Raw genomic sequence first — 24,843 nt, 5'->3', positions numbered from 1 at the left:
ATGTTTGAAGACACAGGGGAGTGGACTCTATTTATTTTCAGAATATACAGAGCAAAAAATGGCCGATACAAAGGTAATGCAGTTTTATATATACAAAGCCAGCGTCATGTTATTTACATTGATTATCAAAGGCAAGAAAATTATTACAACCCACAATGCAAAACAACATCTTCAAGTAGGAAACCCCTGTAGTCTTTGTGGTGCAGCCTTTAACCCCAAACGTCACCCGAGTGTGTCGTGACCTATTTGCTAAGATAGCATGCATAGAAGTACACGTTTAAAATGAAATCTAAAACGCAACAGAGAAAGGTTACATACATAAAATTGGAAGGAAAAAAAAAATCACAAATTGTTTAACCCTAGTTGTTTGCAATAAATTCAAACTCGACCTCATGAGAATCCATCAGTTTTCACGCATGACCCACCCTGAAAAAAGTGACGTATTAATCTGTTCTATCACCTCTGACTTACAATGAAATGATTAAAGATACAATAATCAGCCTGCTTATTGTTAATTATTCAACAAGATGGGCTTAATAATTAGGCACACACCTTCATGTTAGGCACTTAAATGAACACCCTTATTACTTTATATATATATATATATATATATATATATATATATATATATATATATAAAAAATCTGTGCAACAGAATTGAATGTTGTATATTAGAATTTATTGTACTTTAAGCATTGTATATACTAAAGAAAAGAACTAACTACAAAGCATTACTTTATAGAATGTTCTACAGGGCCACTAAAAGGTAGGCAGGTGATAAAACGGTTTAGTTACACTGAGGCTCTCATGAGAAGCAGGAAATGTACCAATCAAACAGTAAACTAGACCTCAAATCACCTGATTCGAAAAGCGGTCACGTGTTCTAATGATTTAAATATTCAAACAGAAAAGATGAGAAAGCTTTCGCATTGGTCGTGTAAAGGGGGGGGGGGGGGTCTGTCCTCGTTCTCAGTTCAACTGGGCAGTTCTGCATTCACTGATCTCACGTCTCATGGTCACCTAATCATGACATGGTATCACTTTTTTTGTTTTGTTTTGGTTGGAATAACTGGTAAATTCACCTGAGCGTACAAACTCAAAATGTGGAAAAATCATCATGTGTGCTAACTATAACTTTGTTTCCTTCATGTTCAGGGAAAAAAAAATATTCAATGAGTCCGACCTGCCTGTATGTAGGGCTTAAAAAAATTGTTTTTTTTAAAGAATTGTGCTCGTAACTGGAAGTTTGACAAAAGCAGCCGTTGGCCTTGTGTTAGAGTTTTGTATTTCACAGTGCAAAAACTGCTGAGCATCACAAAATAAGTCATTATTGTCTTCTATAAAACAACAGTCGGCTACAAAATTATCTCAGGACATATACGGTATTCTTATAGCTACAACTGCAACATTTCTTTACACCTGTCATGTTTAATAGTTTCCCTTCCACTAAGTAAAATAAATTAACCTTCTAAGTGACGGTCTATAATCTATACAGCCACAAGGAGTAGTATAATAACCGTCTACACAGTAGCATTATTTCAGGTAAACTAAATAATCCTCTCTTTTTTTTTTTTTTTTTTTTTTGTTGAGAAACTGAGAAAAGTCTGGCCTATGGCTATGCTGATACATCCAGATGCACTGTATCTATGCACTGTATTGCTTTCTGATAAATGTGATAAAACCTTGATAAACCTTCTATTCGTGATAGGATTATAATATCAAATAACAGAGGTGGCGAAATACATCTAATATCAAAAATATATCTAATATCACAGTCATTTCATGCGTCTTGTCAAATAATGAGGTGATATGATTCAGTTTTCCCTGGACTAACTTCATAACCCTAAACTCAGTCACACTGAGTCTGATCTGCATATTTTACTGAAGAAGGTAAAGCATTCTGGAGAAGAGTTAAGTGCCATGACGAGTACCATGCTGTTAATTCTGAGATAGTGTCCTCCTATAGAGCCGGCTCTCTAGGCAAGATATTATCTAAGTCATTTAACCACTGGCTGTACAGCTAAATTCATGAGATACTTTTATATAGCAAAACTGCAATTCACTCCCACTGAAGAAGCAGGAACTAGAGCGGAGTTATTCGAGGCTTGAAGACGCTCGAGGCTGGGTTGTGCTTTAGAGCAGAAATAGAAACAGCAGCAAAGATGCCCGAGGCATTCAAGGAGACAGAGAGCGCCTGGTTTCTGCTGGTGCTGACTCACTGCTGTTATTCCAGAAGGTCCTGCAGGAAAAAAAGGAGTTGATTTTATTTTCAGGTTTCATTTCTAACCCTAGATACATTCTTAAATGTTTGTAATATAATTGAAAAATGCACAAATGCACCTTGGAAACTTGGCAAATGGCCTTGCTTTGCATAGGTCATAGTAATACTACTTATCTTGAGGTGCCAACATTCTTACAAGAAAATCTTAGTAGGCATATTTTATCATTTTTTTTACCCCCAAACCCCTAGTGAACATTAGCACTATATCTTTCCTACAGACAGACAGAGATCATGATCCCACCCACTCGTTTCCTATTGGTTCATAAGATGGAGGTTTGTGGAATTAGAGGTCAGCAAGATAATGTTGTCAAAAAAAAAAAGAACTTCCACCAAAAGCAACTGCACATCGCACTTCAAAAGACTTCAGTAAAAAAGCAGACTTTTGGGGATTTTCATATCCTATAACTGTATATAGTAGCCACTATGATAAACCATTACCATTGGTGCACTGTCTAAGTTGCCATACCTCATCCGAATCCTCATGGAAGCTGGTCTTGGGGTGTCCCACCCCACTGATATCCAAAGGTTCGTCCAAACCGTCTGTGCCATTAGCCTCTGCGTTGTGCTGCAGGACCGAGTATCTGTGCACCAGAAATCTGCAAACCACAGCAAACAGATACTCCTTCATCCTCCTTCTCCTATTTACTTATTCATAAGCCATAAAAGCATAGCAGCTTTTAATAAAAGTATAATTTAAGTCAGAATGTTAACAGACCTTCCACCACAGACATACTTCTTCACAAAAAGGACCGCAGCCACACAACTGATCAGTAGGACGGCGATAACCACCACAATTATAAAAGCAGAATGATTGGACTTCTCTTCTTCCCCAGTCTGAAAGAAATGTTAAATTAAAATACAGTTCCTGAATGATTTCCTCATTTTAATTGATAATGTACCATTTGATTCAAATGATTTCACTGTAATCCTGATCATCAGCAATCTTTCTGTATTCTTACCTGTAGCTGTGGTTCTAGTAGATCACTGACACACTTCTTTCTCATGTCGATCACTTTACGTTCAGGGTTTACACCACCTTCACACTTATCTCCTGGAATCTTCCGATACCTGACAACAAAAAGAGATATTATTGCAATACGGTAATCATGTGATTAAACAATTTCCCTATGGGATCAATAAAGTATTCGGATTAACTCAAAATCACCTTGTATTTAATATGTTTTTTACCGAAACGAAAACATGCTTAACACTACCCATTGGTCTGTAGGTGTTCCTTCTTGCCATGGATGCAGAACTCTAGATCATGGCCTTTAAGCTCAAGCTGCTCCAGACACTCTGAGCTGTTCTCTTGGCGGTAATATCCAAAGTCACTGAGAAATGGAGAGCAAAAGGCAGTGATAAGCTTTGAAAGCTAAGGTGATCATATCTCATTTATTTGTTAGACACAAATCCATTACAGTAAATAAGACTGATGTTCTGTCACTTATCAAAGTAGTGTAATGGCCAAAAAAATTCAAAAGAAATGACACCCAGATGTTAACATGTGTTTTTGAGCTCAATTATTCCTTTTTTTATATCAGGCTTACTATTTTATATAGAATAGAATAGAATAGAATAGAATAGAATAGAATAGAATAGAATAGAATAGAATAGAATATGGAAAATGAAACCAACTTTCAATAAAAAAAATTATTATGGTTTAAATTTTTAGATTACAAAATAGTAATCCAAAATCTTTCCACATATACTTGTTCATATACATGAACAAATGAAAATGTAATTAAAAACTGTAAATAATATTTAGTGCTGTTTATATAACATTTCTGTAAATTAACTAAGGGAAAGTTTTGGGCAAATCTGTAAATCTAGTGTGGACACTGACCAAAGGTAGTCATCGAGTGTGCAGAGACAAGGTGTGGGCTGCTTGGTGACGGCATAGTCACGTCCGTTCCAACACACCGAATCTTTCTTGAGCCGCAGAAAGTGCTCTTTATAACCCAGCATGCAGCCATCATTAGGATCACTGATGTCATCTGAATGTGCCAGCCACTGCACATAGTCGTTATCGCTACCTGACAACACAAACGGCAGCATAAACAACATAAATGACAACATAATGCTGAGGTTCATTTACATAACAATGAGAGGCAGAGAGATATAACACCTGCATCAATTCGAATCAGGATAAAGGAAAGCCGCTTACTTACACAGGATGTTACAACAGACTACACACTTTTTGTACTGACCTGATTTCAGCCTGTGTTATATTTAATACTTTATATGAATGGCTTTACTTCCAACAGAGCAGGCTGCTACTGAAGGCTTTGCTTTATAGCTAAACTCTGAAAGGCAGTCGATCTTTAAGACCATATCCGAAATGACTTACAGTCACGGGTGAGCAGCTCTTTGAAGTCGATTGTGACTGAGACCCAGTACTGGTTTAGCAAGAAGTCTTTGTAGCCCCAAATGCTAACATTCATGGAGTGAGCCCCCGGCTCCGAGGCGAGCCCAGTGAAGTATATTGGCTCCTCGGTGAAGGTGTACTCATGCCAGCACTGGCCCTCATCTGTGGAAAATCTGATGGAACAAAAACTGGTTAGAACATAGGTTCTCAGCTATTTATGACTCATGGCTCACACAACTGACCACAAAATTTTCCCACAGCTCACAACAGGTCAGAACGGACTGACTAATAATAATGCTAAACAAATGTGTTATAACACAGTGGCATTTAACAAATAATCCAGAAAATCCAATAACGTTTGATACTTTAAAATATGGGCTAATATGGAGGTACATTTAAGATCTTTAACTGACACCACAGATTTTAAGTAGAGTTCAGCAATGAAACAGAAATAAAAATAAACAAAATAAAAATGCTGATTTTATGTAGCAACAACTACATATTGCAACTATCTGTATTGAAGGCTCTTAGTTTTTCCAGAGTAGTGATTCCATATGGTTAATGCAACAACTTATTTCAAAACATAAAAATCTGAATTTTATTTATTTTTATTCCATCTTGTTTCTTTTATTTGATTACATTTCCCCCCAAGCATTTCCAAACTGTGGCAATAATTTTGCTATATATCTTCAGGAGGAAAGCATGTCAAAGTTTTAATGGCACTTTGATTAAATTCAAAGTATGTTAAATGAATGTAAAATGATTATACAATTTACATGTAGATCAGATCAGTTTTGGTTAAAAGCCTTCTCATATTGAAAACCACTGCATAAATAGCAAAGCCAAAAGATTAAAGATAATATGGCAGCATTAGAGATTACCTTATTTCAATCTTGCAACATTTAGTCAAGGTACTCACTTAATCTGAGAAATTGGCACTGTGGGGTTATGCTCCACGGCCACCAGCAAGCCTCCTGAGTCCAGGATGGCATAGTGATGAGGACCCTTGAGAGCGCGCAGCCACGTGTAGCCGCCATCATCAGACACATATATATCAGGAGTCAGCACTGATATAGCATCGCCGACACTGCCTGAAAGTGAGAGCAGTATTGCTTTGTCAAATCCAGGAAAGATTAATAATGTTTGCTCAATACAGGTATTATACTGCATAGCGCTAAGGTATCTGTATTAATAATTAAGACACTTTAATCAGGCTATATACTTTGTATCCCATAATTAAAGATAGAAAATGCAATGGAAAAATACTCCTGTGCTAAATAATTTGGAGTTATGATTGACACACGTCCAAGTTAAACTAATGACTTAGTTTCCTCATTACATTTCTCAAATTCAACGTAAACATTATAAGGGCTAATCCCAAATTAAAGTGTTAGTATTTAAAGTATGTGTTATTTGTTTATCTTAGAGTGAAAAGAAAGTGAGAGAGAGAGAGAGAGGGGGGGGGGGTGACTGTCAGAGCAGAATCAACCATTTTTTTTACTGACAAAACGCTGAAAATGGTGACAAATTCAGGAAACCAGCAACACTATTTTTAAACCAGCACACGTTTCCACCGGTTTGAAAGCCAAACCAGATATAAGAACTTCCTAATGCAGATGCGGTTATCTTGCTTCGAGAGATTTTTCCACTACATTTCAAATCCATTTCTATACACAGCAGTGTCAGTTAGTTTGTTTGTTGCTAGACTTAGCATTAGAATTGCATGTTACTACATTTATTCAACTGAAAAAAGAAAAAAAAAAAACACAGTAACAGTCATTTACACACCAAAAACCTTAAAACTTCGTGCACTGCTAAAAAAAAAAAAAAAAATCGAATTCGTAATTAACCAGAGTTAATTATTAACAAGTCCTGCTGGGTCTACTGACCATGTGAGCATGAAACAAAATGTAGACATAAGCTTTATGTAAGACTGAGTGTATGCAATTGTGTAATATGTGTGAGAATGTACCATGAGCAATTATTAGTCCTAGTGCATTAGGCTCAGTCAAAGGCAGCACTGGAACATTCAGCTTCATAGACATACTGTAAGAAGCATGAATATGAAGACTACACTGTAAGAGAAGAAAATAAAAAGTAGATTAATACACACAAATGTACTACACTGCATTGTTTAATAAGCAACACAAGCAACATAGAACTTAACAAATGATTTAAAGCATAGTGATTTTTCTTATTTGTACATCATGTTATTGAGCTGCTGAGAAAAGTCAGGGCTGGTTAAAATCAGACTATACAATGACTGGAGGAGTGAAAGAGAATAAAAAAGTATGATACTACTATTACAAAAAAAATATTTTAGTTTGTTGAACTGATAAAGCAATTATCTATTCCCTAATTTGTAGAAAATTAGTGAATTGAAATTTTTTTTCCAATTTATGTGGAATTATATTGTGAAGTCATTTCAGTAGCTAGTGTCTAACAGGAGTGTTGGTCAATTTCTGTATTTCAAAATGTATCGCTCATGAGACTAAACATGTCATTACACTACTGGTGTCATTAGAATATAATTTACATACATTTTATTACATATATTTGATCTAAGTAGGCGGTGTAATGAATGGACAAAAGGTAGGAAAAGTGCAGCACAGCCCATGTTTATAAGATTTTTCCAAAGTTAACTTAGAATAAAATTTTCCTACCAGAGGGAAAAATTCTAAATGTGTACTTCCTGTAGATTCAAATAATTTCCTTCACATTTTAATGACGCTGTGAAATGCTGTCCAGTTATTTATTAAACACCTGTGTTTCACTGGAATCTCACCTTATTTTTATCTTTAGCTGTGGAATCACACTGGCTGTTCTCTGGTTTCTTCAACGGTACCCACTCTCCTCCCTGATCAAACGTCACTACAGTCTGTACAGAGCTGTCTATGATCGGGAAAACAAACAATCAATAGTCTAGTCAGGTGGTTTCTACAACGGTACTGTTCATAATATTTACATTCCAACATATTCCAGCCTCTCATCCACACAGACGTACCTTTAGATAGTATACTGGTCATGAACACTCCTCTGAGCGATGTGACGTTTGTGAAGTCGTTGTCACCTCCTGTAGCTGTGTAGAGGTGGCGCTCCAGTGATTTGGAATACACCATGCCCCTGTCGTCTGACACATAGATGGTTCCAAAGCCAGTGTCTGAGGACAAGAAGACGACAAACATATTCTTATAAGCGTTACGGCTGTTTTTCCTATGTTAAGGTCTTTACAGCGTGTTTACGCGTACAGTATGTCGACTTTCTGTTACATATCGGCTCTCAATTCTTTTAAATACGCTAATGTCCATTTGTCACAATGCGTACATATGAGGCTAAACAGCCTTTTTAGGTTATGCAAGCACCTGCGTATTGGTACTAGGAACAGAGGAATTCTAAGAACACTGCAGCCAAGATGTTCACTGCCAAAACTTACTTGCTATGTAAATAGGCACAGTCACAGGCACTTAGTGCTCTGCGATTGGACAGAGTCAGCTGCACTTAATTATTCTCAGCATGAGAAAAAAAATATTGTGGTAGTATCAGAGTGCAACAACAGTTTTATTATTTGCATGTAGTACGCATTATAGAGATGGAAAGTTCCTGTTCATAGGTCATAGTCATATGGGGGGGCGACGACTCACCCCCAGGTTCATCTACATGCATAAAGACCATTTCGTCGTTGGCGGCCAGTATCGAGTAGAACTGTTCATGGCCTACAGGAGGAAGCTGAGCCATGTTCCACTCCTCACCCTGGTCTGTGGACACATGGATCATCCGCATCATTCCCTAAGTGAGACATAACATTTAGACCCGGTCCATGATTTTTTTTACACACCCACATACAAGGCATACAACTCAAACATTACAGAGGTCTTGACACATACAGAATCTAAATACTACGACAGTGTAATGCTTACTGTTCCAGTCATGACTGAGGCGAATAGGAAACGGCCACCAATCCCAAACGAGTAGATCTTTTCAGCGATTTTCTTCAAGTTCTTGCCATAGTCTAATGATTTCATCAGAACAAGCTGCCCCCGGTCATCTAAAAAAAAAAAAAAAATAATAATAATAATAATAATAAGCCACAATGTGATAGATCAGCATTCAGGAAATTGCAAAAACAACTACACCCTTGGCCTAGCACTGACACTGCACTAAGTTAGTGCGGAAGCTGAGCACTAATTAATTGCAATGTGGCGAAATAAAAGAAACACCCAAAGTCATTTGTGGGGTATTTTAGTTGGAATGAACTTTATCTTTTATAGAATCCACTGTGATTTTTACTTCAATCTAAATCAGTTGTATGAATGTTTCAACTCTCGAATGAAATCTCCAGCAAAATTACAAAAGGACTGATTTTTAGCACAATGGCGATTTGATCATTTTCATCCTATCGAGACGAAAATCTTTGTGGTTTTACAAAATCCCATCTAATGAATTTCTTGAACACAGATATTTGCCATATTTAGTGGTGTTTGTGCTCATTTAAAAGTTCTTCCAGCATTTACGTATACATCACTAAAAACATTTAGCTACTACAGATCGTGTCACTTTATCTCATATACCAGTTAATTACACAGAGATCAAAAGGGACTGTAATTAAATGAGTCATAACAGTTACAGCATAAAGCCTCATTTTATATTTGCATATTGCATAATTGTATGGCTCTGGAAAACATATTCAGGACCCAATAATTTGATCATATTATCATGTTTGGTGTCAACACCTGGGTAAAAGAAACTCCTTTAGAGGGCATTATTGTATAGCTGTCAACACACAAGTGCTTTTCAAAAAGGAAACAATTTCACACATTCCCGTTCCTGCCACGCCATGGGTCAACAATACAATGCTACTCACAGCAGGATCCATTCAGGGTGGTGGAGAAGAAGAGTGTGTTGTCTTCGCCCCTGCAAAGACACATACAATTCCCTTTGTTAAAGGTCTGCTTCACCTTTCTATAGGGAAGCTACGACTTTATTTCAATATAAACAAATGTCCAGAATTTGTTTGCTTTTCTCCTGAAAGGAGAAATCATGGGCCACAAGCTTAAATAATGAACATGGAGGTTGGTTAGTAGTTATTTTAAGTTGTTAAATAATGCATTGCATGCTGATTTATTCAACACAGCTAATTATTCAATGCAGCTTAAGCACCATTGCAAGGTTGCAGGCAGCTTAAATAACTCATTATTGTGGATAGAACTGGACTTCATCAGCCTTGATGTAAAAATGAGGGTAAATGTTTTCATATATCAAAACTGATTGAATAATTTCAATAACAAATTATTCCAGACACATTCACACAGGTTTCATTGCTGATTTTCTTTATACTTCTGTGTTTATAAATGGTAATAAATTAGAAGTAAAGTGCCTTCACAGCACAGCTAGAGTGACTCCTAAAACGAGCGACTGCTACATCGTCCAGTGATATAACTATTTATTTTGGATTGCTTTCTTTCAAGTGATTAACATAAAACAAATATTTTAAGTAAACTAAAAGAAATAAACTACTCAATCTTGTTAATGTAGCCTGTATAAAAATTTCCAGTAACTAATGCCAATTACACTACACGGTTTGAGTTACATTAGTGAGTCTCTGTAAATTTAAATATACAAATTCAAAAGCTTTCTTAGAACAATGTTTTTCCGAACATGCCTTGTTTGAATTTAGTTTAGAAATAAATGAGGCCCATTGTCTCTAATTGAGATCCACACACAGCTCTGTAGCTCTAACAGAAACTTGGCAACTCAGTCCGACATCCCACTGCTGAAATGCAGAAAGGATACATGAGCCTTCTCACACACCTGGGTGTCAAATACTCTTTTCAAATGTTTCCTTAGCGCTGAAGCTTTGAATCTTGTGTTGGCAAAGCTGACTGCTTGATCCTGACCTATTTCACAAGCTGTTCTAGGCAAGAACGCGTCTATCAGTATGTAGAGTTTGCATTGGCGACGGGCAGAGAATGTTTTCTCTATTAAGGTAAACATATGAATATCAAATGTAAACAGTCCTACTATTGGTTCTTTGGCTGATACAGAAGTAAAACAAAGAGAGCAGTTAAGCTCGTCCCTGACTTGCTCGTATAAGTCACATGTTTATTTTGCAATACATTCTTTCAGATGTTCCAGATCACGTTCCATGTTCAAGTGCAAGGACACAAAAACAACCTGAGAATATTCCTTTTAAGAAATGGAAAGGCTGCACAATTCCCCCGACTGGACATGGAGCTGGAAATATTGCAAAAAGTCTCATTTCGTTTTGTAAATGAAGTGAGGGCCATCCAGGCTCAAGTTTGCAAAGGCTTAAAAGCTCTTACCATTTCACCACACACACAGTGCTGTAGATTTGTTTCCATGTTTTGGCAAAATCCTCTGAAATCCAGAGGTCATTCTAAAAAAAATAAATAAATAAACAAAAATAAAAAATACAGCTGAATACACTTATAAGATTTATAAGCTAATACCAAGACAGGGAAACAGAGAGCGGGAAAGTACAATACTGTATTAATGGTATTAGAATTAGTTTCACTAAAAACTTGATATATAAAGTACAAAATACAGTAAGATGAACAATTATTAAAAATAATTAACAGTAAATTAACAATAAAATATTGTGCTGCAGCATGACACATAGCAGAGTTATTGTTGTCACCTTAATCTGAACTATTTACCAGAAACAGTAAATGTTTTATTTATTATTTAAGTTTTTAGTCATAGTTCCTATTATCACTTATGTAAAAAAATTATAACTTATATTATAACTTTTCTAAATTCCCTCAACAGCCTCACTTTTCCTAATAACTCAGATTGCAATGTGAAAAACAAACCGAAAAGCAAAGGCATTATAATGGCAGAAAACATACTGACTGTTAAAACAAATACTGACAACCAAGTTCTATAAACATCTAACAGGAAGCTCAAATCTTTGTTAAATAGCAGCACATAGCAAACAGCTTTTTTAATCGGTTCATAATTAGACTCTTACACATAATTAGATTTTTTTTTTTTTTTTTTTTTAAGATTATTTGATGCATCCCTCATACAAGTCCCTTTGAGTTGTTGCTATAGCAATGATAATGTATTAGCCAGCAACAGACATCAACTAATGTCGTGAAAAAAAGAATCACCCAATCACGTTCAAGGATTCCGTAGCGTAGTGGTATAATACCAGACATATTACAATTTAGCCACGGGTAGTGCTGGCATCTTTCTAAGCAGGACTAATAAGTAAAAAATTATCTAAAAATATATATTTGAAAAGCCACTAATACATAGCTTAGCCTGACGATCATGTGTAATAGAAAAAAATTCTAGGAGTGGGGAGAAAAATAAACATTTAAATGTTAAAACTCAACATGCAGGTTTCCTCATCATGGCTGGGATTGACTTGCCTGAAGCAATTGGGGGAAAACAGAATTGGAAACTTGGGCAGGTCTGTTACTGGTGCTAATGTGTTTCAAAAGACACACCCCAATTTGGTGCAGAGCATGCTGTAACTCTGTAACAAACATGTTATACAACAAATTCAAATCATTTTTTGGGCTACTCTGAGGTGGGAGGGCGTGAGGGAGGAAAGGAGGAAGGGAGACAGCAGAACAAGAAGTACAAGAAGTACAACAACAATCCCAATCATCATCCCGTACCAAGTGTATTTGATAAGAAAGAGGGCATGGAGAACATATCAGATCATAAAAACCAAAACTGTCATAGTTGCAGTTGTGTGAATGAAACCAATCTGAGTGACCAGAGATGATTTAGCAGTAAGTGATTGTAAAATGGTTATTTTTTTCTCTCTCACCTTGACACTGATAGCCACGAGGACATTGGAATTTTCCGGATTATACATAATCTGCATGCGGGGGTTGAAAGGCAGGTCTAACGAGTTAAAGCTCTTCCCAAAGTCATTGGAAAGGAAGATCCTGGATTCACTGCTTCCAGACACATCTCCTGTCAGGATCACCTGGAAATAAAGAACAACTTTTAATACTAAAAAAAAGAACATTAGGGGAAGTAGAAAGGTCAAAGTCTACCCTGGTGTCTTTGTGCTAACCTTTAAGCATAATGTTTAGATTTTGGATTTAAGTAGCAAGCCTGTTAAACCTGCCTCGATATACAGTGTTTAATGTCAAACAATATGAATATTTAATGAATGGTTGGCATCAATGAATTTTTTATTGTTTAAGATCGGTTTACCAAATTCTGGACATTACTACTACTCGAACTCACCTTCCCAGAATTCTCAGGGCCAATGGCAATCCCAAACTCGGTGCTGATAAATGTGTTGTTAATAAGATCTGTGATGTCTGTGAATGTTTTTCCAAAGTCTTGACTGAGCCGGAGAAAGAGAGAGAGAGAGAGAGAGAGAGAGAGAGAGAGAGAGAGAGAGAGAGAGAGAGAAGATGGGTTGAAAGGTACAAACATACAGATGTTAAAATAGAATTTAACGATAGTAGAAAGTGTGTGAAACAAAATCACAGGCAGCTAAACAGGAAACACACAAATATGGCCATGTTAAAATGTAACTCACCTTCTGTAAAGTTTGGACTGGCCAAATCGTAACATGAAAATGGGCATCTGAAAAGTAGTCAAGGCCAGCACGACCTGGCAAGAAGTAAAAAGAGAACGTAATTTGCACTTCCATGGAGTAGGAGCCGGCAATTCTCCATTCTACTGACACAATAATAAAGTCCTATGATCTTCCACATACACAGAAGGAAAGAAAATTGAGTGTAATGAAGCTATAATATAATGACTGTAGCTAAACATGCATAGTTCCAGCACACTTAAACGATATAAAGCGATCAGCTTTATAAACTTTTTCAGATAATGAAAGGAATGACATCATATTCATCTGAACTCATGACAAAAACATAGGGAACAAGTGATAATCAAGTAACCCGATCTTGTTTGTACAGCGAGCTATAAAGTAGCAAAAGCACTGGTTCAAACTTATTTGATGAAGTAACAGCTTCTGAAACAGGAAGCGATCTCTGTGCAGCTTAACCACACTGATAAACTGATGGCCTGCGAAGGCATTCATTTTACAAGTAGACAATTATTTGACTTCTTCAGAAACATGCTGGCAGTTTAGTTTCTTTTGTACTAGGCAGTAATACAATGAGTCATTCGATTGAAAAGAAACTTTCTTAGCCAAACCACAACTTTTAGCCAAAACTGTGACTATTTTGGTTATGTTTTGCATCATCAAACTAATCTTCATTAGTGCATTTATACGCTGATCATGGTCAAAGTAATTCACATATTATCCTTTAAGTCATTTAAATGAATCTTTGTATATATTAAACTTGGATTAATTAGGAATATCATAAAGATGACACTCACCCCTGTTCCATCACCTATCCAGGCCAGAGCCACCGATCCACTGAGATCATTAAATTTGCTCTGTGAGTGAGAAATCAACAATTATAAATACTAAATACTGGTTGAAAAAAAATAGCAAAATAAAGAAAATTACAATGCAGTATGACACTTGGCAACATAATTGCAAATAATAAAAATGGGCCTTGATTGGCCAAGTTCACATACAATGCTGTTAATGCTGTTAACCATTGCACATTACAGAGTTTAGCAGGTACTCTTATTCAGAGCGCCTTTCAAAGTGCTCTGTAGTTTCCATTTAAAAGATCCTCATGCAAATGTAAATAGGTCAGGGACTATGAATACTATCAAGCTTACACCAGACGCACCCAGAAATAAAGGTACCAAACTGTACTGTCCCTTGTCACTTGGGTGGTACCCCCACCGAGCACACTTTTTTTTATAACCAAAACACAACGCACTATTCCAGGGCATACAATGATACTAAAGGTATGAAAGACCATTTCTGGATTGTACCTCACACATTTGTATTGATATGATTAAGGTGTCTAAAGAGTTTTTCAGAGATTCAACTTTAATGTCATTGTGCAGGGTACATGTACAGAGCCAATGAAATGCAGTTAGCATCTAACCAGAAGTGTATATATAGCTTATTTACAAGTGGCAGTGTAATAAATAAGGGTATGAGGTTATACAGAAGGTGTAGTAATATGTACATATAACTGAATAAGGGTATATATAAGTATGATACAGTATAAAGTGGTATGACAGATAGAGCTGTACAAAAGGAATGTCATTATGAAATATATATATATATATATATATATATATATATATATATATATATATATATATACATATACATATACATACACACACACACACATATAGAATAAACAGAATAAATATGGATGGACATACAGAAGTTTAATGAGTTTTTGGGTGGTGCAAGGATGCATGATTTTAAAGGGGTGCAAAATAGTGCAAAACACAGAAGAAAAGTGACAGTGCAATGGTGATTGTTAACACCATATCAGCTGTTCAGTGCAGAAACAGCCAAGGGAAAGAAGATTTAGAAGACTTTGTATTTGCCAAAACTTTTTAAAGTCAAAAACAAAAACACAGTGTAACACCAATATCCTCCAATATCCTCCACAGGCTCATTGTATTTAAAGTCAAAAACACAGTGCGCCTAAGACTAAAATACTCTCTTTTCTCACTCCAGAGGGCATCTAAGTCCCCGAACACGACAGTTTAATCCTATAACCTCATCAAGCATCCCCCTCGCTGTCTCAATTTGACCACAGAAAATTATATGAAGCACCCTTGGAAATCGGACGCTGGCATGGCTGGCAAACCAGCTCGACTGAAAGAGAAACAAAGTGTGAGCGAACAGGGCGTTGCAAACATATACAAGTGTGGTTGCTGTGGTTATGTTTGACAGATGAATACGCAGATACAGGAGCAGGTTTTAAAGAGTGACTGTGCAGGTTGGCCGAGCTGCTCGAGTGTGGAATGCAAAACACTACTTCAGGTGTAACTCGTACTTCAATTCAGCTGCCTGCATTCACACAGAGCTTGCTTTTTGCTCTTTTCCAACCATCTTTTCGTCAACTGGCAATTAATAACACCTTCAGAGGGAAAAAAAAAAGCAAGCTATGACAGCTGGCCCTCAATATTGGGCTCTAAACTGAAAGCTTCGAGCCTAAAATCATTGCTCAAAATCTCACGTTTTACCAGTCCAAGCTTTCGGGACATGTTCATAAACATTAACTGATCAACTCCTTCAAAAAAATTATCTCAAAATGATATAACCTACAGATAAAATCATATTGAATATGGAGGATGTATATAAGAGTATGAAGCGAAAACAAAACAAAATATCACATTGAGCAACATTATTGCAACCATTGTAGTAACAGGAAATGACATTCAATATATACAAATGTGTTGTCAGAATGTATTTTTGACTATTTGTCAGAAATATATAATATAATTCTTTAAGAGTAAATAGTTGGAGGAAGAGAAGAGCCTGTGGAGAATATTGGTGTTACAATGAAACAAGTTTACCATCTTTAAAACAGGTGGAAAACAAGGAACTATTACAAAGCATCCGAGTTAATGTTATTTTAATATATTGTAATGTAGACCAACATGACAATGTTATATAACCACAACGTAAAAGTGATAAAGGTGTTTAAAAAATTTTTAAAGAAAGGCGATAGTATTCGTGTATCGCTGTATTATTAATGCTCGGTAACTGGAAGTCAAAGAGTCTGAGCGGAGAGTTTGACCAGAAGCCATAAGGTTGTATGACAGGCGTGTGGAGGTGAGGGACTGGGAGAACCGGTTTCTACTTACAGTGTGAGTGTTGTTGGATAATTGGGAGTTATAATCCTGTAGACCTTTACAGGTGTCTCCTTGGTCATCTGCGCTTCGCTTCTGAACGCTATGCCGTCCCGAACCCCGCACCGCCGTCCCGAGCTTCGCGTCCACATTCATGTGAAGAGAGTGCGGGTTACGCGACAGCCTCGTTCCGCCGAAATCCGAACTCAGCACGACGGAAAAGCCGGACAGCGCCAGAATAAAGTGCCACAGCCGTCCCATGGTTTTATATCCAGTGTTTTCACGCTCGTAGTTTTTCCAGCCCCGGTTATTTGCGAAATTGCCAAATTGCGACTGTACCCACCGCCGCCGCCGCTGCCGTCATCAACAAAAATACAGTGGCAGTGACACCGAGCTACCGCTCTCTCCTCATCGCAGTCTCAGCAGGGCTTCCGACACAAAAGGATTTGCTGCTCTTCGGGCGCGCAAAAACAAAAATACAAATCGTATTCTACACTACAATTAAAACTCTGTCAAATCCTGTAAAATAATTCTGATTTAAAAATACATATTTAATGTCTGAAAAACCTGCAGCGCTCGTACCTACCGACTAGGTAAACGAAAAGGTACAGCGGTGAGAGTATCTATGCACCTTGCAAAGCCCTAGCGCTGATTGGCTGATGTGTCGAGCGACTTCGATTGTGATTGGTGCGTACTGTGGAGCTCAGGGTTTGTTTGAGCTCCGTCTATAGTTTGGTTGAGAAGTCGCTGCTGAGCGCCGCATGCATTTAAATATCAGCACACAGAATCCTGGATCCCTGAGAACATCCGGGCACCTGACAACAGCAACAACAAAAACAACAACAACAACTGCAACACCTACAACAACAACATTAACGACATCATCCAGCACGACTCATCTACAAACTTGTTTAATAATCTATAATGAGTTGCTAAAGTTTTTATGCTTGTAGTACTGTAGATGCCAAAGACTGTCTAATTGTATTGAAACACGTGTTAATTGTTGAATATATTGTTGAAATATAAATCTTAAGATCAAACAAAAAAAAAAAAGCAGTATAAAAAAACAGTTTTCCAAAAGATCATATCAGTTTTTATGATGTTGCACAACCGGTTAATAATAATAATAATGTTGTAGTGCTTTTTTTTTACCATACAAAAGATATACATACTTAAAGGGAGGAAGCTTGGCTTACAGATCTGAACTACACTTGATCTTTTGTGAAAGAAAGATATAATTCTACAAAAAGTCCTATAAAATATTTTTTAAACAAAACCCCATGTACCACAATTGCTGAATGTCCTCTTAAAACTTATGGAAAAATTTATTAAACAAAAGTTCACCTTAGTATTCAGGTGACAATAAGTGCTCATGCATGATCTGCGTATAAATATGAAGTGCACATTTTAATAATTGTGGGATTGTATTGAATTCCAAATTTATTTCACATATTCACATATTAGTTTAAGCTGATAACTATTATTTACTGTAGTCAATCAAATAAAATCATGGTATTTACAATTATTTTAAGATTTTAAAATAATATCTAACAAATTAGGATTTTAAGACTTAAATTGTAATAAAGAACATTTTAAAGAACTTAAATCTAATTTGTCTTAAATATAAATTTTTTTGCATTTATTCATCTTAACACTTCTGTAATTGATTATAATGATGTGATTATTGAATGTGTTATTATTGATTATACGATTATATATGATTATATGATGATTGATTATATGATTATGTTGTATTTACTACAGTAACTAAGAGTTACTGATCGGTTTAAGAATAACAGCTGCAATAAATTAGGAATTTAAGACTAAATTGTTTTAAAGAAAATTTTATAGAACATAATGTCTTTAAATACCAAAAAAAATGTGTGAATATATTTTTTGTCTATATGCATATATACACACACACACACACACACACACACACACACACACATAGCTTTCAAACACAACAACCGTCAAAATATTCTGTGTTATGAAAAACAAGATGTGTGAATTATACTAATGATAATAGTGCACTTTAACATGTGTTCATAGTTCTGTGTATTTCATGCAACTTTATGTATCAGGAACAGTGAGTACTGGCAACAGAAAGAATGTGCCACAGAAAAATTGCTTATCAGAAATGTCAAAGCTTAATCTCTTCTTAAATAAGAAGTGTGTATGTTGCTCATTTATTTAGTTTTTTAACTTCTTTTTGACTCTGTACAGTAACATGAGTTTTAGAAAAACACTATGTAACTGACATTGCAACAAATACATGAAAAACTAATCCTTCACAGACCACAGATGTTCTATTTGTGTTTTAACATATAAATGCATTTTGTGCATCAGATGCCATTGGTGATTAGATTTTGCATGCCCATGTGATTTGCAGGCAGGCTCTGTAGCATGGGATTTCTCATGACTGCAGTCATGTGATTTCTGTATAATAGAAATCATTGTGTGGTTGCTATTACAAAGCATGTGTTTCAAAGCTTCAGGGAACTTACCTAGTCTTATCTGGAAACTGAAGCTGAGAAGATCCAAGTATCTTTTAAGCATTTCATAAATGATAAACGCTATCATGAGTTAGTCAGTGATTATCTAAAACGATAATCCAAAGACAATCTATAACTGATCAGTTCAACAGGAAAAAACAAAAAGCAGTTACAAAAGCAGCCTGCTACAGTGCATCCATTTTGTTATGTTACAGCCGTATTCTATAATGGAATAAATTCAATATTTTCCTCAAAATTCTACAAACAATATCCCATAATAACAACATGAAAGAAGTGTGTTTGAAATCTCTGCAAATTTATTAAAAAATAAAACCATGAAATTAATCACATGTACATAAATATTCACAGCCTTTGATCAATACTTTGTTGAAACACCTTTGGCACCAATTACAGCCTCAAGTCTTTTTGAGTATGATGCTACAAGCTTGGCACACATACATTTGGGCAATTTCTCTCATTCTTCTTTGCAGAACCTCTCAAGCTCCATCAGGGTGGATGACAAACGTTGGTGCACAGCCATTTTCAGATCTCTCCAGAGATGTTTAATCGTGTTCAAGTCTGTGCTCTGGCTGGGACAATCACAGAGTTGTCCCATAGCCACTCCTTTGATATCTTGGCTGTGTGCTTTGAGTCGATTTTCTTTCGGAAGCTGAACCATCGCCCCAGTCTGAGGTCCAGAGCGCTCTGAAACAGGTTTTTATCAAGGATCTCTGTTCATTGCTGCATTAATCTTTTCCTCGATCCTGACCAGTCTCCCAGTTCCAGCCGGTGGAAAAACATCCCCACAGCATGACGCTGCCACCACCATGCTTCACTGTAGGGATGGTATTGGCCAGGTGATGATCAGTGCCTGGTTTCCTCCAGACATGATGCTTGATTAAGTGCTGCAGAGATGGTTGTGCTTCTGGGAGGTTCTCCTCTCTCCACAGAGAAACGCTGGAGCTCTTTCAAAGTGACCATCAGGTTCTTGGTCACCTCCCTGACTAAGAATCTTCTCCCCTGATCGCACAGTTTGGCCGGGTGGCCTCTGTTAACATGCACTTTTAACAGAGGGACCTTATATAGACAGGTCTGTGCCTTTCCAAATCATGTAAAAACAAATGAATTTACAGCAGGTGGACTCCAATCAAGTTGTAGAAACATCTCAAGGATGATCAGTGGAAACAGAATGCAGCCGAGCACAATTTTCAGTGTCATAGCAAGACAAGGCTGTGAATACTGTGAATTATTTATTATTTTTTATACATTTGCAATATTTAAAACAAACTTCTTTAATGTTGTCATTATGGGGTATTGTTTGTAAAATTTTAAGAAAAATATTGATTTTAAACCATTTTGGCTGTAACATAACAAAATGTTGTAAAAGTAAAGTACTGTGAATACTTTTAGGATGCACTGTAAGTAAATAGACAAGTGTTGGAGAAACCAGAGTTTACAGTATATAAGAGCACTCGGAATTTGATTTGTAACTATGACCATATGACCGTATTTAATTTGTAACTAGGAGGAGTGTTTCAGGCTTTGAATAAGACAAACCAGGGCTCTGAGCTTCAGATGAGGATTTCACAAATAAAAGTAGTTTATCTACACAGCAAGGACATCAAGGGTTGTTGTCATATGGTAAGAAAAATAATGTGTCTTACTAGTGACATGCTATGGTGTTTGTGAAGATTAGGCTTATATGTCATATGAAGAAGAGTAAACCAAGCAAAGATCATTTAAGATAAATTGTATCACTAGACACACCATGTATAAAGATGTTACATAACTTTGTGTCAGTCTGACTGCACCTGTCTTCATCCAAATAGATTTACACAAGCAAAAAAAAACATTGTGTCCAGTGTAAAATACAAAACATATTCATAGTCTTGACACACACAAGGTTTCAGTCAACCAGAACCTATACATATAGGGCAGCTAAATATACAATATATGGACAAAATTGGGATTGGGATCAATATTGGGATCCGACTTTTCAAGCCATATGTTGTTCTTCAACAAACTGTTACCACAAAGATAAAAGCACACAATTGTATAGGATGTCTTTAGATGTGGTAGAATTTAATTTTCCCTTCGCTTGAAGTAGAAAATCCAAACCTGTTCTTGCATGACAATGCCCCTGTGCACAAAGCTCCATGAAAGATCTCCATGAAGATATGGTTAAAATGGTTTATAGTGGAAACTCTTGAGTGACCTGTTTAAGAGTGCTGACATCAATACTACTGAACACCTTTTGCAATGAATTGGAATGCTGACCGAACCCCAGGCCTCCTCACCCTTCATCAGTACCTGACTGTACTAATTCCTTTAGTTGCTAAATAAGCACACAATGAGTAATGGGTTGTTGAAAATACATATAGAAGTCTTCTGGTCAGGTGTCAACAATCTACTTATACACTTTTACTGTGCAGTAAACAAGATATAAATCCCATGGCATATATGGCATCTTGTTATTTTATAAGGGAACTACAACGTTCAAAAATGAATGCTGAAGCAAGAACATCCAAATAAATCCATATATGGCTTTGAAAGAACCTATTGATCGGTTTTAAAAATGTGCCTTGCTTCAGGTATTTCCTTCTGAAACAGGAAGTAACACCGGGGTGTGATCGAAAGGTTTCAACAAACAATAGCCTTCAGGTTTTGCATCTCACATGTTAAACTATGTCTCAAGTTTTAAATTAAGTAACTTAGTGACTAAGTAATGCTGCTTGGAATTAGAGCTTGTTTTCATAGACCTCCAAATAACTCACATTGACCTGACCTGGTTGTGGCCTGCAGCAGTTTTTCCTTTTGTCAGTGGCAGTACTTTCCCTGTTTCTCTCTTTCTCTCTCACACACACTCACACACACACACACACACACAAAGTGGTATAGCATACAAGAAATTGCAAGACCAAAACGACACAAAAACCCATGTTCTATGCTAATTATCAGCTACTGTAAAGTCCTCTGTTGATAACTGCTTTCAGACAAAAGTAGCTTGTGGCTATCCGATCACCAGATCAGGTAGCCATAATATTGCCCCATCTTTATCATGCATGCACCAAAAATGTGTAAGTCTGTATACCACCACAATGAATTTGAGATGAAGCAATCAAACTTCAATTAAAGTGTAGACTTTCAGTTTTAATTTAGTAAGTTTAACAAAAACACAACAACAATCCTTTATGGAATTACAGCCATTTGATAAATAGTCATTCTATTTTCAAAGACTTAAATGTAATTGGGCAAACTTACATGATTATATATGTTAAGAAAATTTTTATATTTAAGTGCAAATCTTTTGTAGTCTATAACTGCTGGAGAACTGGAGCCATTTATTCAAGTGCTGAGGTCTGTGCTTTGGAGTCTGAATAAAATACATTTGATTTGATATAGATTTGACAGAATATAATGTAGCTAATGCATGCTCAAAATAACCAGGAGCAGTTAAGTGATAGCTAGCTATTGTATATAACTGAAGAAAATAGAATAGAATAAAATAGAATAGAATTGAATAGAATAGAATAGAATAGAATAGAATTTACACACAACAAAATTTTTTTTGCATGTGTTCGGTCAAACAGTAGTCCTCGGTATTACTTGTCAATTATCTCTTTTGTTACTATGCTTCAGAGGTGGCAAAAGTACACACTCAATCCTTCACTCAAGTTGAAGTAAAGAAGTATGGACATGTACAATTTTGTTACCTAATGAATGTACCCAGGCTGAACAACCACCATTTAGAACAAAATTAGAACAAAGATGATAATTATCAGGTAATCAGGAATGTCACATTTATCAGTCATGTTTACATCACTGACTCTCTCTCTCTTATTCACATTGATTTTTGTCTTGCTTGTTGTTAGCTTCATAGGCTAGCCTATGTCTGTGGTGCGTGATAGCCGGGAAATGATACACCAGTGGTCGATTGAAAAAAACAGTGAAATGAAAGAAATTGGTTGATGGGCTGGAAACAGCACGCAATTACAGTCAACCCCGATAATTCGCAGTTTGGAACTTGCAGCTTGGAAAATCCATGGGTTCTCATTTGGAGCATAACTAACAGCAAGTTGTGTATTATCTTAATATTCGCGGGAATCTGCAGCGGGACCGAATGTTCAGGAATGTTAGGAATAACATTTTAAACTCTGTTTTTACTAACAAATTTTATTAAACAACTTTAAAACACATTATTGTATTAAACTGACATAATGTCTAGATTAATTCACTAAGGTACAATAGGGGCTGCGTTGGTGCGTCCTAAATTTATGGATTTTCGGAACTCGTGACGGTCCTAGAATGTAAACCCCATGAGTTCCGGGGGACCACTGTAAAACTAAAGTGATGAGCCTGTTTTGAAAATTTAAGAATAAGGAACTACTGATATACAATGAGGAAAATAAGTATTTGAACACCCTACTATTTTGCAAGTTCTCCCACTTAAAAATCATGGAGGGGTCTGAAATAGTCATCGTAGGTGCATGTCCACTGTGAGAGACATAATCTAAAAAAAAAATCCAGAAATCACAATATATGATTTTTTAACTATTTATTTGTATGATACAGCTGCAAATAAGTATTTGAACACCTGAGAAAGTCAATGTTAATATTTGGTACAGTAGCCTTTGTTTGTAATTACAGAGGTCAAACGTTTCCTGTAGTTTTTCACCAGGTTTGCACACACTGCAGGAGGGATTTTGGCCCACTCCTCCACACAGATCTTCCCTAGATCAGTCAGGGTTCTGGCCTGTCACTGAGAAACACGGACTTTGAGCTCCCTCCAAAGATTCTCTATTGGGTTTAGGTCTGGAGACTGGCTAGGCCATGCCAGAACCTTGATATGCTTCTTACAGAGCCACTCCTTGGTTATCCTGGCTGTGTGCTTCGGGTCATTGTCATGTTGGAAGACCCAGCCTCGACCCATCTTCAATGCTCTAACTGAGGAAAGGAGGTTGTTCCCCAAAATCTCGCAATACATGGCCCCTGTCATCCTTTCCTTAATACAGTGCAGTCGCCCTGTCCCATGTGCAGAAAAACACCCCCAAAGCATAATGCTACCACCCCCATGCTTCACTGTAGGGATGGTGTTCTTGGGATGGTACTCATCATTCTTCTTCCTTCAAACATGTTTAGTGGAATTATGACCCAAAAGTTCTATTTTGGTCTCATCTGACCACATGACTTTCTCCCATGACTCCTCTGGATCATCCAAATGGTCATTGGCAAATTTAAGACGTGCCTGTACATGTGCTGGTTTAAGCAGGGGAACCTTCCGTGCCATGCATGATTTCAAACCATGATGTCTTAGTGTATTACCAACAGTAACTTTGGAAACGGTGGTCCCAGCTCTTTTCAGGCCGTTGACCAGCTCCTCCCGTGTAGTTCTGGGCTGATTTCCCACCTTCCTTAGGATCATTGAGACCCCACGAGGTGAAATCTTGCATGGAGCCCCAGTCCGAGGGAGATTGACAGTCATGTTTAGCTTCTTCCATTTTCTAATGATTGCTTCAACAGTGGACCTTTTTTCACTAAGCCCTTTCCAGCCTTGTGGAGGTGTACAATTTTGTCTCTGGTGTCTTTGGACAGCTCTTTGGTCTTGGCCATGTTAGTAGTTGGATTCTTACTGATTGTATGGGGTGAACAGGTGTCTTTATGCAGCTAACGACCTCAAACAGGTGCATCTGATTTAGAATAATAAATGTAGTGGACGTGGACATTTTAAAGGCAGACTAACAGGTCTTTGAGGGTCAGAATTCTAGCTGATAGACAGGTGTTCAAATACTTATTTGCAGCTGTATCATACAAATAAATAGTTTAAAAATCATATATTGTGATTTCTGGATTTTATTTTTTAGATTATGTCTCTCACAGTGGCCATGCACCTACGATGACAATTTCAGACCCCTCCATGATTAGAATGATAACCACAATATTACACATTATTAAAACTATACACTCTGCATCCATTTTTAATAAGATCACCCATCTGCAACCATGACAGTTCTTTT

General features: G+C 36.7%; 1 protein-coding gene across 1 annotated transcript; it reads right to left on the bottom strand.

The window, feature by feature from the left end:
• Nucleotides 1-16: 16 nt before the first annotated feature.
• On the bottom strand, nt 17-17,015 carry sort1b (sortilin 1b). Its single transcript, XM_083553740.1, has 21 exons — nt 16,921-17,015; nt 16,350-16,788; nt 13,992-14,051; nt 13,177-13,250; nt 12,876-12,978; nt 12,448-12,609; nt 10,967-11,040; nt 9,508-9,557; nt 8,564-8,691; nt 8,288-8,432; nt 7,651-7,806; nt 7,432-7,538; nt 6,619-6,721; nt 5,566-5,737; nt 4,629-4,819; nt 4,125-4,314; nt 3,496-3,612; nt 3,241-3,349; nt 2,997-3,115; nt 2,748-2,877; nt 17-2,239 (listed from the first exon to the last, which is right to left on the bottom strand). The coding sequence occupies exons 2-21, from the start codon at nt 16,593-16,595 to the stop codon at nt 2,225-2,227; spliced, it is 2,451 nt and encodes an 816-aa protein (XP_083409866.1). The 5' UTR covers nt 16,596-16,788; nt 16,921-17,015; the 3' UTR covers nt 17-2,224.
• Between the last annotated feature and the right edge of the window lie 7,828 nt (nt 17,016-24,843).

This window comes from Silurus aristotelis (assembly GCF_946808225.1).
Source record: "Silurus aristotelis genome assembly, chromosome: 11".
NCBI lineage: Eukaryota > Metazoa > Chordata > Actinopteri > Siluriformes > Siluridae > Silurus > Silurus aristotelis.
This window is presented reverse-complemented; position numbering and strand designations above follow the sequence as displayed.

Excerpts from the sequence above, each read along its gene's own strand:
- sort1b (XM_083553740.1), bottom strand. The coding sequence starts at position 16,595 with ATGGGACGGCTGTGGCACTTTATTCTGGCGCTGTCCGGCTTTTCCGTC. Across the intron at positions 12,610-12,875 it reads GCCCTGAGAATTCTGGGAAG|GTGATCCTGACAGGAGATGT; the intron begins GTGAGTTCGAGT and ends CTTTATTTCCAG. Across the intron at positions 3,350-3,495 it reads GAACACCTACAGACCAATGG|GTATCGGAAGATTCCAGGAG; the intron begins GTAGTGTTAAGC and ends TTTTGTTGTCAG.